The following is a 15,786-nucleotide window of genomic DNA, read 5'->3' as shown; positions in this document are numbered from 1 at the left end:
GTTGGCCTTCTTGGCCACCTGGGCACACTGCTGGCTCATCTCCAGCCAGCTGTCCACCAACACCCCCAGGTCCTTTTCTGCCGGGCAGCTTTCCAGCCACTCTTCTTCAATCCTGTAGCACTGCATGGGGTTGTTGTGACCCAAGTGCAGGACTTGTGCACCCAAGTGCACTTGGCCTTGTTGAACCTCACACCACTGGCCTCGGCCCATTGGTCCAGCCTGTCCAGATCCCTCTGCAGAGCCATCCTACCCTCCAGCAGATCAACATGCCTGCCTAGCTTAGTGTCATCTGCGAACTTACTGAGGGTGCATTCGGTCCCCTCATCCAGATCATTGATAAAGATATTAAAGAGAACTTGCCCCAGCACCGAGCCCTGGGGGACACCACTTGTGACCGGACACCAACTGGATTTAACTCCATTCCCCACCACTCTCCGGGCACGGCCATCCAGCCAGTTTTCTACCCAGCGAAGAGTACATCTGTCCAGGCCATGTTTATGATAAATCTTAAAGGACAAAAACCAGAAATAGTCCCTACTTGATTAAAATAAGTGTAACAGACATAGAGCATTAAACCATATTTAGGTCATATCTACCTAAAACACAGAAGAATTTTTCTTCACAGATTACTTGACTGAAAAATAGAGGTTATACAAAGATAATATCTGTGGTTGTCCCTGAACTCTTCCTTTTCCTACTTTATTTTTCTTTTAAAACAAGAACTTGACCTAAAATAACCTTACAATAACAATACTAAATACTTTCTGGTGCATAATGGAGACAAAGTACAAGTCTGGGTTTTTTTTTTTTTCAGGCTCTGGCAACGAGTCAAAAGACAAAAGTATATGTTTTGAATTTCAACACAGTATTTAAATAATGTGTGTCTGTTTGTGAAACACTGATATTATGATCTATTACTATAATTCATACTTCAGTTCAAAGATGCTACAGTACACCATATTAAAGGCAATGTCACCATGCTCTTCCTGAGATGACTCTTGTTTTGTGTTTGTGGCTACTCTTATTATTGCTGCAGATAAATTAATATGTTGTGTACTTGGTTTGGATACCAAGTTCCCACTTTGCAGTAATTTGTTTATGATACGAGGTCTGGATTACTGTTACATTAATTCAAGCCAGCTGGTTCAACCAATGAACCTGGCTATGAGGAAAGCAATAAGGAATGAGGAAGACTGCAAACATGACATTTATTAACTAGTCACATCTTGTTCAGTGTTTTCAATGCCGTTAATCACAGATTATTTCACCAGTGTGGTCTCTGTAATTTAGAGTAACAGTATTTTGCGCCACTTACTTAATATAGATATTTGAGCTCAGTGTAGCAGCTCATGGGAATCTCTCAAAGCTTTACCGATCTCTTGCCCAATAAAGTTTGGAAATGGTGGCAAAAGGCAACAAAAATCAGTGTCACTTGAGAAAGAAAGCAAATGAACTTTACTGGCTTGCACGTTTGCCAAAGGATGTAATACCCTGAGCAAAGGGGCAACCAGCAGTAGGTTGTTCTAAGAAAAAGGTACTCCATGGAGATGCAATGGATCAAACTCTGACCTCACTTGCCTTTTTGCCCGTTTCTGCCATGAAAGTTGGACTATTTCATGTACTGAATGACCGTAGAATGAAATAAGAGAAAGATAAGGGGGAGGAAAAAAAAACCAACAAAGCTAAACTCTTCCACCCACCTATGACATTGCACAAAATGAAAAGCAGCCAGGTAATCGTTAAGCATGAGGCGTTCAGTTGTGCCTCTTAGTGAACTGCGAACTTCAACTCAACTTACAGTTGAGAATGCAATAAAGCATCTCTCCCATGTGAGTTTGCGTCTAGCAGCGGTCAAGGTCAGGTTACTGCAATTTTATCCTTATCTGGAACACTCCAACAGAGCAAGAAAGACCCTCTCCTCCTCTAAAATGCTTTGCAGCGGAGGTGCCTAGTTATCTGGCCCGGCCAAAACTGACCAAAATACATTTTTGAGGTGATAGCACAGGGTGAATAGTGGCAGAGTCATTGTAACTATATAAATGTGGTTTCCTTCGGAAACTCTGCTGAACAATAGAGCAGGTCTTTCAAAAGATTAAGGCTGAATGTTGTTTATGGAGCGTTTCCATGTGACAGATGTCTGTGTCGATGAGGCCAACCTGAGCACGCTGGAGCTAAGACAGATGTGCAGCCAATATATATAGTGCTGGGTGAGTCAGTGGCAACTTTCTCTTTATGGTCAGTAATTGTGATTTTTTGCTACCAAATGCTCGGGTTTGAGATTTTGGAGAGTCTAACATCTGCAGAGATGAAACTGAAGTAGGAATGCTGCTTTTAGTGGTCTAACAGCATGATCACCTTAAAAGCCAGTACGCTTTATGGTGTTTTGTTGGTTGTTTTTCTTTTCTTTTTTCTTCCTGTCCTGTTCTTTGCAAATGACTTTTTATTCCTGTCCTCTGGAGCAGGGTCTAACATCAGAGGCAGAGGCATTTTAGGTAGAGTGCATAAATATGCAGCTGCTTCAACACCAGAACATACAAGGGCTATCTGTCAGCACGGGGACCTGCCGAGGACACAGCTATGAGGGTCTGCTCGTGTCGAGATCTCCGGCATCTCGCACAGTTACAGAGTGGCACCTCCATTTACATGGTCGCATAGCAGCACGGGATCTTTCTTTCAAAAGACAAACAGGACGTTTCAAGAGTTTTTCTTCCTCTTACAGAAAGCTTGTGGACACGCCAAATACGCGAGAAACCTGTGCCAAGTGCTTTCTTAAAAAGGAGGAGAGATTGCATCCTCTCTTTTCCTTGACAGTGCCGCTATCTACAGGGCTATTGGTTGTGGGGTAACCCCATATTGGTTGTAGAGTAACACCATCTCCAAACCTTCCTCTTTCTCCACGCAAAGATGAACTGCTTAGGAGAGAAACAGCTAAAAGCATCCTATATTCCCGTGTCCTTGGAAACAAGAAAGGGATTCCAACTCTTTATCGTATCCAACCGCAACACTGCCTCATCTCACTCAACCACGACGCAATTTCCTCCTTTAATATTAAGTCTTTAAACCAACAGACGTGGCATCATACATCTATTATGGCATTTCTTAGCCTTTTAAATGCCTGACTTTTCCAGTTGTGAATGTTCTTTTAAAATACACACGGTTGATATGTGTAGCACTGCTGGAAGTGCACACTCGAGCGGTGCTAAGGCTTTGTAATGTGCTTAAAGCTCATGTAATCAGGCTGCTTTTTTTTCCTCTGCAAACATAAAATTGAAATACAACCCAGTAATAGAGAAGAAACTATTTCTTATATTTGTACTAACTCTTCTATTCCACTCAAAAGGCCAAACATAGGAAAACATGTAATGTCAGTTATTATTAATCTTTTCCTCTATTTTAGAGAGTTCAACACAGGTCTCTTTCCTCATATTAGACTTTTTTTATTCATGATGAATTAATGTATATATATATCTGTCAATATATTTATTTACTAATTACATGTTATATTAAAAAATAGACATAAGGTTTACTTTTGATAAACAAGACATTTACATGTCCCAATTTTTCTGACCACAGACATATAAATGTCCCAATTTTCTATTTTCCATTTCCAGTGCCTGAACATTTCTGGAATTGTTATTTGTCATTGATATAATAGAAAGATTCCCATATATTAATAAATAAGTGATCTTTCTTCTCCAAATGGCACTGTTTCTGTTTTACCAAATTCACTTTACAGGAAAACTTTCCTCAAAAAAATATACAAAGCAAAAATAATATTGTTTGTTTCTCAGAACCTGAAATCATTCACATTTTTATATATAGACTGCTACCGCTATGGGTGTAGCAGTCGTGGAAGGAAAAGCCCTCGTGACAGATAAAAAATTGCAGAGTTTTTTTCCTGACCAAATCCCATTTCAAATGATGAATGGGGGTGGTCTGTTTTATAGTTATATATGCCTACTTTTCACAGAAATCACCCAGAGCTGTAAGACTTTTTATGCACTCATAAATCTTTCATATCAGTTGAGTGAAATGAAGGATAAGCAAAAATTTAGGAAGTGAAAAGGAATGATGGTATCTCCAGAACTAAGCCATGAAATCTAATTAGAAATATTTAAGTTATTTCAATTGCAATAGTCAGTTCCTGGGAAAAAAGAGTGGGATTTTAAGTAACATAGAAAATGGGGAGCTTGAACTTACAGCTCATTCTCATCAAAAGAAAAAAAATAAATCACATGAAGTAGTAGTAAGACTACAAGAAACTAAACACGCTTTAAAATACTTCTTCTGCCTTGCAGTTTCCTCCTAGAGAGGATAAAAGTCATACAAGATAAAACTGAATTGGAGAGAGTTTTACTGCTTACTTAAGGCTACAAAGCGATCCAACAAGGCAGCTAATGACACAATTCCAAATTTTATGCCTTAAACCCAATGAAAGGGCTAAAGATTGAGTTTTTACCTGCATGTCTGGTGATGGAACCTTTTTCCTTTCAAGAAGCATTTATTGGGAGATTCTATACATTCACAGATGCACTTTGCAGGGTTTAGCGGCTGATGTTTAGGACAGGTCTTTTTACATACACACTGGCACTTGTCTTCATCGAATTCCTTGTTGGGCCCACAGGAAGCGGGGAGAAGTTTGTTTTTGCACAGGCACTGACATGATGATCTGTCTAATTCCTTGTGAGGTCCACAGCTCGAGGGCCGCACGCCTCCTTTGCAGACGCATTGGCAGGTTTCTTCATCCAGCTCTTTGTTTGGTCCACAAATATGGAATCCTTCAGAGGCATCTACAAATACAGCAGAAAAGTTGCACAATTATCAGAATTTTGTCTCTACCCATCTTGTACTTTTAAGTGAAGAAATGATGCTGAATTCATACCTTTTAAGGTGGTTTAAGAACAAACGTATGTCAAAAGATCGCCATAACCAGTAATAATATTGAAAAAGAAAAAGATTCAGCTATTTACTTTTCATGTTTTTAATTTCCCCCTTAGGTAAATCAAAACATGGAACTACGTTTAATCATTTAATCAAAACCGCTTACCAGAATCTCCAAGGTGAGAAGAGAAACCAAAATCATGCTGTGCCAAACATCTGCAAATTTGATTATTCCAGATATGATTTTTTGGACAGGTCTTGTTTGCCACATGACACCTGTGGAGTGAAATGTACTGTTGATTTACTACCGTAAGAACTCAAGAAAAAAAATAATCAAGTTTAGGTGCTAGTTGCCTTTGTTTCCCTCCATTACAAAACCCTTCTGAAGAGCTTCAGCTCATTCATAATCTTATTTTTAACTCCTATCAAATCTGTTACATTTTAAGGTTCTCCCCACTACGGAATCTTCAACCATTCGTTGAAGATACGTTGTCACATTCCAAGTTTTAGCTCTAAATTTTAGCAACTGATATTTGTACTTTCCTAATGTAGTTTGGAAACAGATTTAACCCTTAAATGTAAGCCTCACATAGAAAATAGTATAAAAAATATTTCCTTGCCAAATACTGGATAGGTAGCAACAGGCATAATTTTCTGCAGTAAAAAAAAATGTTTTTACACATATAGACATCAAAAGAGAGCTGATAATAGTTTCTGAATGCTTGCTGTAGACGGAACTCTAATTTCTAAAACAAAATCAGATTATCAGGTTCCTTTCCTCTTTACGTGAAAGTTATGTGACATTAACTGGCTCCTTCTCATCAACCACTCAAATCCTGGACAGCTTTCCTGAATCTAAAGGTTTGGATTCCAGCAGTGATGCCTCTTCACTTTAGAAACGAAAGACAACAAACAAGTTAACAATTCAATGCTCTTTACCTGTTGGAGTTTTGCAGTCAATGTAGTGGTACCAAAGAAAGCCAAAAATCCTAACAGCAGCTGGTCTCTTGTTAAGGGGTGCCTGAACTCAACCAGCAGGAACCCCACAGACACAATAGTTGTGTATTATTTGATCTTCCTTGCTTGCCGTTTCTTTACCACCACAAGTGACAACTTCTAACAAGTCATGCCTAACTTCCTGCGTCCGGGCTGTGTCATTTGTTCATTGTTTCTGTAGCATTTCTAAACCCCTCATGTGTTATGGCAGCACATCCACTAGCCAGTTTAAGCCCTTTTCATCCCCCTGAGCACCATTACTCATGCATTCCACAATGCAGGTGCTGGGACCGTTCTTCCCTGCTCATCACTCAGGTACACCACTGCCCTCCAGCACGTCCAGCGACTCTCTGCTGGTAGAGACTGCTGTGCTGGAACATCACCCTCCATCGCCTCCTCTTTTCTCAAGCTGGAGTTTTTTTTATTTCATTCTGTTAATGAGCTCACAGAATCCCAGAATGGTCAGGGTTGGAAGGGACCTCTGGAGATCACCCAGTCCAACCCCCCGCCAGAGCAGGGGCACCTACAACAGGTTGCACAGGACGGCGTCCAGGCGGGTTTTGAATGTCTCCAGAGTGGGAGACTCCACAACCTCTCTGGGCAGCCTGTGCCACTGCTCTGCTGCCCTTAAAGTAAAGAAGTTCCTCCTCATCTCGCTCCTGCTCCCTCACTTGGCACGTGGGTCATTTTGCCTCTTCCCAATTCTGCTTGAGAAATAGCTACAAATAATTTATTGTATTGTGTTTAAAAAAAAACCCCAACAACTCACACCTGGAGCAGCCTGGCTCTAGCCGGGAGTGTTTAAAACTAACTGGAGAAGGAAGCCAGGGTGACAGTATGAAAAAAACACCAAGCGCACGTGAACCCATGAGAAGACAATGTTGATGCAGAAACCAAGTTACCAGAACTTGAAGAGAACAATATATTTTTCAGCGTCAGGGTTGGAGACACCCAGCAAAAGGAACTGGAACTGTTTGTTTACAAACTCTACTCTGGTTGCTAGTGGAGAAATTTATGGGGTGGGTATGGCTGAAATTTTAAAATGACTTACTGTAACATTTTAGGAAAGTTCAGGAAGGATAGGGAAAAAAAAAAACAACTCAGAGGCAAAACCACTCTGCAAAAAAAATTTCATTACCTCTTTCCAAATCACTGTCAATTCAACTATAAAAAATAAATAAATAAAAAAAAAGCAGCATGCTAACTTGTTACCTGTCAGTGCCAGGACTGATAATGCACAAGAGGGGGAAACATTTAATGTGTACAACATAATATCCAAACCACCTCTAAAACACACGTATCAGCTCTAAAGCACCCACCTACAAACCATGGGACAAAAAGGGCATCACAGAAACTTGGATCTGAATGATGTATATTGGAGGCCCCTCTGCTCCCCCCACCCCAAATAGCTAAACTTCTAAAATGGAGCGCGACAATTTTCTAACTCAGTTTCATGTCTTGGTGAAATTCTGTATAAACAGAGAAGAGTACAACTTAAGACACCATTAATGCATGAGGTGTTCTGAAACACTGGTTAGCATGAACTGACACGCCTCAGCTCCGCAAGTATGTAGAGGTAGCTACTGCTTTTTAGAAGGAAAAGAAAGAAAAAAAGTGGGAGAACAGGCAAAGACCAAGACCTTAATTCTCAGGATAAAGTTGTGCAGGAAATATATTTTATATAAAAAAAGATCAACTACTTGTATTCTATCTTACATGTCATTTCCCTCTTCTTTCTAACACATGTCTGTGCATCGTGGCATAATCCAGCCTTGAATTCTTACTAGATCCCATGTTACTCCCCTAAACCTAGGGATTACACTCCTTTTTTTCACTATTTTCACTAATACTTAAGAAAGTCATGCCTAGATTTCTGTCGAAAATGAGCATGCACATAAGCAGATGCACACATGTAGATCTGGCACTGTGACAAGAAAGTACAATTCCAAGTGTTGGCTTTACAACAGTGTCACCAGCATTCAAACCTACAAACCAAAATGTTAAGGAAAAATAAGAAGTTGAAAAGAAATGGAGAACTTTAGTATAAATAAAAAAACCTAGTACAAATTAAAAAACCCCAGTGGGATTCTGAAAAGCATCCAGGCACCCACCAGGAACATGAAGATGTCTTCACTTTAGAGAAGCTAGAAGCACCTAGCTTGGTTTGGGTCTTTTTTTTTTTTCTATTTTCTTGTAAAATCCATAGATTTCAAACTTTAAGAGAGTACCCAACAGTAGGGAAGGCCTGTGTATAATCTGATGCAGTACTCCCCTGTCGGACCTTTGTTGAAGCACCATCCCTTACTGACAGGGCAGGCGGCTACTGGAGAGTGCTGGTCAAAGTCCAGTAGCTCTGCGCTTACTTCCCTCTAACTACAGCAGCTGTTTCCTGGCTAGAATAAACTCCTGCAATGGTCGTTGCAACTGCTCGTCATCTGCAAGCACTGAGAAGCTGCCAACAGTCAGCATAATTTGACTTTATTATTGACTCTTGGGTTTTGTTTTTTTAAAATCTGTTAATTATTCAGTTAATTAAGCCATTGATAGATATATTGCCTACTATTTTTCTAGTCCATTGCTTACGATCTGCGTTTTGATGAACAAATTCAATAATTTCAATTCACATAGAATATAAAGTGTGTTTAGCTGGAACATGTCAGAAAACATCGAGAATTTAACGGAATGAAAAGAGAGAAGACGACCTAGCTTACATCCCTGGGCTTTTTGCGCTATTCACTAACCTTATAAAAAATGTCTACAGTTAATTCCAGTTCAGCTTCCAGTCACTGTTTTTCCATAAAGCAACTGTCAGCCTCTGACAAATTTTTGTCCTACTAAACGTATATACATCATGAAATAATCACTCAGTTCTCTAGAACAAAGGGAAGGAGTTCTTCAAGTGTTTTAATACCAATTGCTTTGGTGCCAGATGTCCTCTATGACTTTTTGCATTCAAAACTACCGCAGAAATCAATACACTAATTCTGTGGGCTGTCAATTAACCCTTTATTTCCCCTTCCCATTCTGTTTTATTTTCACTTCTGGAATATGAAGATGTCCAAAAAGATTTGTAGTCAAAGATTTACTTAAAAAAGGTCTTTTTTAAACAGCTTTTTAAATACGAAATTACAGTTTGAGAGAGGAATGTTGTCTACTCCTTATTTGCAAAACTAAGTATTTTTGGATAGCTTTTATGACTACTTCTTTTTAAAAAAAGTTTATTTTATTGATGTTTCCTTTAAGCCTCAATTGCATCGTAGCTCTTTCCATGAAACAAACCCCACAAACAACATTATTCTTCATTTTTAAACGACCCAGCCCCAGCTTATCCACTGGGTAAAAAGGTAATGTTACTTTAGTAACACTCTCTCCACGTTAAACACTTATTAGCGCCTTTGCAAAATGCATTCCGCTACTACTAACACGTGTAAGCTCACCGATGAGAACTGTAAAAGCTTCCAGCAGTATTTTAAATCTAATTATATAGGCTTGCTCAGAACGTGGAAGGAAAGAGAATTCTCCTACTCACTGAGTTTGCGTCGCTGGCAAGGAACGCCTGATGATGGAATGAACCTGTCTGTAAACATCCAGCTTCGACATGCACCGGCACGACGTGTGATTGGCAAAACTGACGGTTACCGGTTTGGGGCCGTGAGAGAGAGGCACTGTGATTTCAAACAGCTGTGAAAGGGAGAGCACAGGAAAGAGAACGGTTTTTAGAGGTCAGGAGTGGTTCAAAGAAAAATAATATGAGGACATACAGTAAAAGCCATAAGGAATTTAAGTTTGGGTTTCTGTTCTCTGCCATCATTCAGTGGCATATTCAATTATACCGCTAATTAATCATTATGCGCAAAATGAATACAATAGCTACGTTATGACAATTCACATTTTTAGCATTAAACTCTGTTACGTGCCTGTTTGCATACTATAACTTTTAAACTAACATTGTTAGAAGAGGAAAATGTACAAAGAACTCATTTGTCTAGAGGAAATGACTTTAAATTGGCAGCCTTCTAGAAAACCTAAAACGTAACATTTGGAAAGTGCTTCAAAAAGTTGAAAACAAGAACTATTTGAAAAAGGGGTAAGCTACAACCTAATACATCAGCTGCACAACTACAAAAGCTTGTGTAAAACAGCGAGATATTGGACTTAGATCAAAACATTTTTGGATGAACAAGTTTTGAATTGCAGCGCACTCTATCTTTGACTTTCCAGTATTTGTATCAGAGCAAAATATGTGGTCACCCTAACAGAATGCATCTTGAAGTATTACATTTTTTTTTTCGGGATATTAAGAAATGTTCACTATTAACAAAACAATCATGTATGTGAATGAATAAAATCCTAATTTCAGTGGGGAATGTAGTCCAGCTGGCGGAAGAGGATGACTTCAGCGATACCTTGTGGAAAAACTGAACATGTGGTAACAGACAAACAGGAAGATGCATTTCAGTACTCGATTCAGGACATGTACATTATCAAATTAAGAAGGTTTCACTGTAACACTTAAATCTCAATAGTCTCCTGAAAAGTTAGGACAAATACTTTAGGCCAAAGTCTTAAAAAATATTTTTTAGTATTTATTTTTAATAGGATAATAGTGCACTGTTGCTGTTTAGGTGTTTAGTCACTTCTCCAAATATATTTAAGAATATTTCTGCATCTTCTAGGGACTTTACTGCCTTTAAGAACATGGCCATTGGTTATTATTCCAGTTTCAGTTGATCAGACTGTATAACAAGACAGGTCTATAGGCAGCATGCAAATGCAATGAAAATGCCGGTAATTTCAAATAATGCAAAATACAAAGTACATCTACAGGATGTCCTGAAAACAGCACCTTGCACCCAAGTTTGCAACCGAGCCTGGGCACCAGCAAGCCCACGGGTGCAGCAGGGTGGGATGTATTCACCCAGTGCCCGCAGGGTAAAAGGGCGCCTGTGCAGTCGACAATAAAACTCATACTATTGGTATACCTAAACTACGCACCTTAAACCTCAACTGTAAAAAGCATCAGCAACTCTTGCAGCTATTATCTATTTTGGAAAACAAATTTTGACATCACTCAGTGACCGCATCTTTAAAAAAAGTTTAACATTGGGAGTGTCATCATAGAAGAGCTGAAATGGCAAAAGTATTATATTTGCATTTTATTCTGTTACAGAAGATCACAGCGCAATTACTTTTGCTGCAAAAAGTACCACACCCCTTATATTACTTTTAAACGTGGGTTTGGTTTTTCCCCCCCCGCTAGAATCTAAAAATGCAAACTGGTATATGTTTACTTTTGTAGAAGGAAAACCAAACCAGAAAACAGTTTCCTGCATCTTCCAAATATCGATGAAAAAAACTATCCATCTAGGCAGCTACCATGGAAAGAGTTGCTCTTGTTAGAGACACTTCTAGCCAAAGCGTATTATCATTTGGATTCTTGCTCCAGCTACAAAATAAATAACACTTCTTAAAATTTTGGTCTTGAGTCATTAATAAGATAAGGGCACAAGTCCACGGCTAGTTTAAAGTTTGCTATCCATAAAATGAATACCTAAACCAGTGTCTGCTTCTCTCAAACATAATTATCACCAGACATACCTCCAGGGTTTGCGCTAAGTTCAACACAGACTTCTGGAAACAGATTTTATAATCAACTTTTTATTATACTTATAATCCTTCTTGGCTTCCAAACCAATATTGGCTCTTTTACCCTTATCTTTTATAAAAGTTCCTTTAAGTTAATCACAAAAGGCATTCTTGCCAAGATGCCTCGTCCAAAACCAGCAGTAATCATAACACAGAGCTATCATCTTCATACTAATATTTTATATTAAAACAGCTTTATCCACTTACTAATTTCTTTCTAAAATATCCACCTGTTTGAAGGCCATTGTAGGTTTTGTTATATCTAACTAGGAAACTGGAGAGAAGGAAGGTGGTGTTGACAAAGAGACAGAAAGGACTACATTTATGAAAAACAGCTTCCATTTCTGAATTCAGTACACAGTTGAGAAAATATATGACCAGTTCTTCGGGTATCTGTTTTTTTAAATACTGACCTTTAATCAGATGATAAAACTCACCTACATATGCAAGACTTTTGTCTTTTTTTAAACAAGTTGAGCTTTCAGAAGGACAGCACAACTGTTGAGAACTCTGCAAATCTGGACAGTTAAGAGTCTACAGATGCAAAAGCCTTTACTATATTAAATATCTTGTAAGAAAACTGATTCTTAAAAGACATATATGAATTCAGCAGAACAAAGAGTATGACTTAATTACAATATTACGCATGTAAAGAGAATCTTCTGTTTTCTCTGCTCTCTTAGGACAGCATGAACTTGTTTTTCCAAAGCTGAAGTAAAAAGCCACTATAGGTAGAACTGAAACTGAGGAGAAGTGTGATTCTTTGCATGGAGCAAACTGCAGCTGACTAGAAAAAAGGGCACGTTCTCTTCTTCCTCTGTTCTTGGAGTAGATCAGTTGGCCATGCTGCCGAGCGCGACAGACTCCGGACCGCTAGAGATGGCAGTGTAGGACTACTGCTGCAATTCCAAACCCCCTGAAAGAGGTCTTCATCAGCCCAACTGTCCTGTTCTGCTTCAGGAGTGCTCTGAGAGAAGTTCCACTAAAACACCTAAGACATACCAATTGTGAGCGGAAACGATGCTGAACGCTAATTACCTTAATCTCCATCTATCCTTCCATCTAAACTGCGAAATGTATCAGTTTAGAGGGGAATATTTGAACAACTGTTCCCATCAACTCTTCAGTGGTGCAATGCAAAAAAAGCCCAGCTAAACAGCGTCAAGGTAGACTGGCTTCTTTCACCTCCAGTTTGTTCAACTAAATTCTCTTAATAGCAATGTATTTTATATCACCCACTAGTAGCTACTGTTTATACATAAAGTAAAAAAACACAAACCCAACTGTTTATGTTAGAGATTATATTACATTATGTTATATTATATTAAGTATCACATTTCTAATCCTCACTTTTGGAAAGTGCTTAAAATGATACATGAGCTAGCATTTTGAAAAAGAATATAAACCAGATCTTTTTTTCTTAATGGAAATGATGGTAGTGAAATACCGGGGTTGGAATTACTGACTTTTTCTTCCTACGCTTTTTATTTGCCCGCACATGCTATTAGGATACCATATTCTGATGCATACTGAAAAAGGAGCTATTTATTCTTCTTTTCTGAGAATGAAAATACCTCAAGAAAAGATTTCACAAGAAATAAATTCTTGAAAAGTAGTCTGTTACAGAAAATGTATTTAATATCCAGAATAATCCTGTTTTAATAACACCTGGCCTTTTGAAATAAGATCTGTTCTCAAGAAGAGCTACATTCTGCTCTCAGCTGTGGTAGCAGCATCTCTAAATCCACTGGAGCTATTTAAGTAAGTGAATAAACTCTCAACATACATAAGCTGGGTTTGAATTACCATCCTGAGAAATCATGTCAAATTAGGTAAGGTCTGACCTTCTGGAATGCTTTCTGGTTTTGTTAGTATCTCTAATTTATTTCTTGCTCATCTTCTTTATCCAACAGAACAATAAGCTCAACATCTGTTGTCATTACAGGGCAGATTTGGCAACACGTAACAGCCAAATGTCAGTACCTAGAAAGGATATTTCTATGCGAAATTAATCATAACATCTGTGTATGAGGCTGGGTCTTGACTCACTTCTTTTCTGGCACCATTGCTGGTTGTGGGTACCACTGCTGGCAGCACATTGCCCATACAGGTACCTCTCCTTGGAGATCAGATGGCTGACGCTTCTGTCCCATCCCTCATTCAGTTTTACTGTACTTCTAGAGGCCCAAATCTTCTCTCCCTTCCCAACTTCAAATCATAGTAAAAACAGGACTAATTCATACAGGCAATAGGGAAAAGACATTTCCTTCAGGTCTGTTCAAGGGCCAAAGCCTAAAGACAGACCTTCAGGACCAAAAGCTGCAAGGAACAAGCTTCAGAAGAACCCAGGATCCCACACTAGCAGGGATTAGGGCAGTTTTTTTCATTGGAGAGCTTTTATTGCTCACAGTTTTGAGAAAAATGTCAGTAATTATAGCATATTAGACAGCAAATCAAAGTACATTAAATGAGCATTGCCAGATTTAGACTCAACTTGCCCATGCTGTCCTGCACATCTGTGCTACCAACACTGCACTTAGGTTAGGAAACCAGACGAAAACAACCACCAAAGCAATATTGATAGCATAACTAAAGAGTATTTTATATAACAAAACTAAACAACAGAAAAAAAACATCAAAATTACAGTCAAAGCTCTTTCCTAACCTGTTCCATATGAGCTAATATCATAAACATAAGTCAGTAACATACCATTAATCTCAGTGGACAACACATGCTAATGAAAGCTCTGTGTAACTGAAGAACAGTTGAAAAACATACATAGGAAATGCATTTCACACGAACTTAACGCATGCCAGTCCAAGGCTGTTTTCTCACAAACCCAGCTTGCAGCTCTTCCATTTGTCAACATTTCTAATATTTCTTTTCAAAGCACTGTGTTCAGCCCTTCTCTCCTTACGTCTCCATCCAACATGACCATTCTCCACGCCAACTTCCCCTCATTTCAGCTCAGTCAAAGCTTCCCTTGCAGCCAGCCAGCCTACCAAGCTTCATTTCCCTTCCCTCTTTTTGGGCTCTTTAGCATAAGTTTTGGCATTCTGGCACACGCACATCTTGTCCCATCTACTTTTGGATCAGCCAGGTTCCTTCCATCTCAACATGATAAAGGTGGGTGTATCAATGACACTCTCCCTGGAAGATGGCATTTGGGTGACTGGATCTGAAACTGCATCTGATTTTTGTTCAGCTTCAAGCTATAACATGTTTTGGTGACAAATATATCCAGGTCTCCCAACAATTCTGTTTACTTCCTAGGTCTCTAGGAGGTATGCAGACTGTCTTGAAGGTAACAAAACACACATTCCTAACAGAATGTTTCATATCCTTTACCTAAAAAAAGGGAACACGATTTTTTTTTTTTTCAGAGGAAAAAAAAATAATCCAAATTTTTTGTTTTATTGATAAAGCCATATACTCTTCTCTCTTGCTCTGGTCTAAGAAGAAGCAGTACTACCACTTTTGCTGAAGTTTTAAAGCAAAAAGCTAAAAAGTAAAAACAACACATCAAGTTGAGTCAGGCATCTGGCAGAGAAAATTTTAACCTCTATTGTTAAAGAACAGCAAAGTTAGGCTGAGAATGACATTAGCGTTTGTAATGGAGCATGTCGGATAATCTTACTATTTGGCTGCTTAAATTAGAGGTGCTTATCATTGAACAAGATCACGTGTGAATATAAATGCTTTTTCCCCATTTTTCTGTCTCATGAAAAAATTCAAGACCCTTGTAATGGCTTAAATAGAAGCTCTGTGCAAAAACCATGGCAGCCATTGGTACTATATGGATTTTTTTAATAAAGTTTTGATTGCATGACATCTTTTTTATTATTTTTCAAGGATATGTACCTTCTGTAGTTCCCACTGACCATTATCAAGAGGACTTTATATCTGTCTTATAATCTAGCCAAACTTGAAATGTTCATCTTCAATAATGAAGGAAGGTAATTTTTCTTCATACATTTGGATTACACAATCTGTAATAAGGTTTATTTTAGCCTTAATATTAACCTTCATTCTACCGCACCAGCCAAAATTAAAAGGCAGCATATCCTACAGACCCAACCATCAGCTTCTTATGCTTGTATTTTCTGCCTCCCAGTACAGACAGGTATATAATTAAAGAACTTTTCAGACTAATACAAAGGCAAGTCAATAGTTAGATCACTTGTACAATTATGTGTGCAACTACAAATGTGGTTTTTTATTCTTGGGTTTTCATTCTTTTACACATCATTTTTTAAATCCTT

The 15,786-nt window shown here is 38.6% G+C and overlaps 1 protein-coding gene across 1 annotated transcript in view; it reads right to left on the bottom strand.

The window, feature by feature from the left end:
* Window positions 1-15,786, bottom strand: part of VEGFC (vascular endothelial growth factor C) — an 88,642-nt gene that overhangs the window by 1,677 nt on the left and 71,179 nt on the right. Inside the window, exons 6-8 of the mRNA XM_009882021.1 lie at window positions 9,407-9,558; window positions 5,048-5,157; window positions 4,460-4,790 (exon numbers count right to left, since the gene is read on the bottom strand). Coding sequence (XP_009880323.1) covers window positions 4,460-4,790; window positions 5,048-5,157; window positions 9,407-9,558 — 593 coding nt within the window. The remainder of the gene's footprint in view (window positions 1-4,459; window positions 4,791-5,047; window positions 5,158-9,406; window positions 9,559-15,786) is intronic.

Source organism: Charadrius vociferus, unplaced genomic scaffold (assembly GCF_000708025.1).
Source record: "Charadrius vociferus isolate BGI_N301 unplaced genomic scaffold, ASM70802v2 scaffold141, whole genome shotgun sequence".
Classification (NCBI taxonomy): Eukaryota; Metazoa; Chordata; class Aves; order Charadriiformes; family Charadriidae; genus Charadrius; species Charadrius vociferus.
Note: the sequence above shows the minus strand (reverse complement) of the source record. Positions and strands in the feature narration are given on the sequence as shown.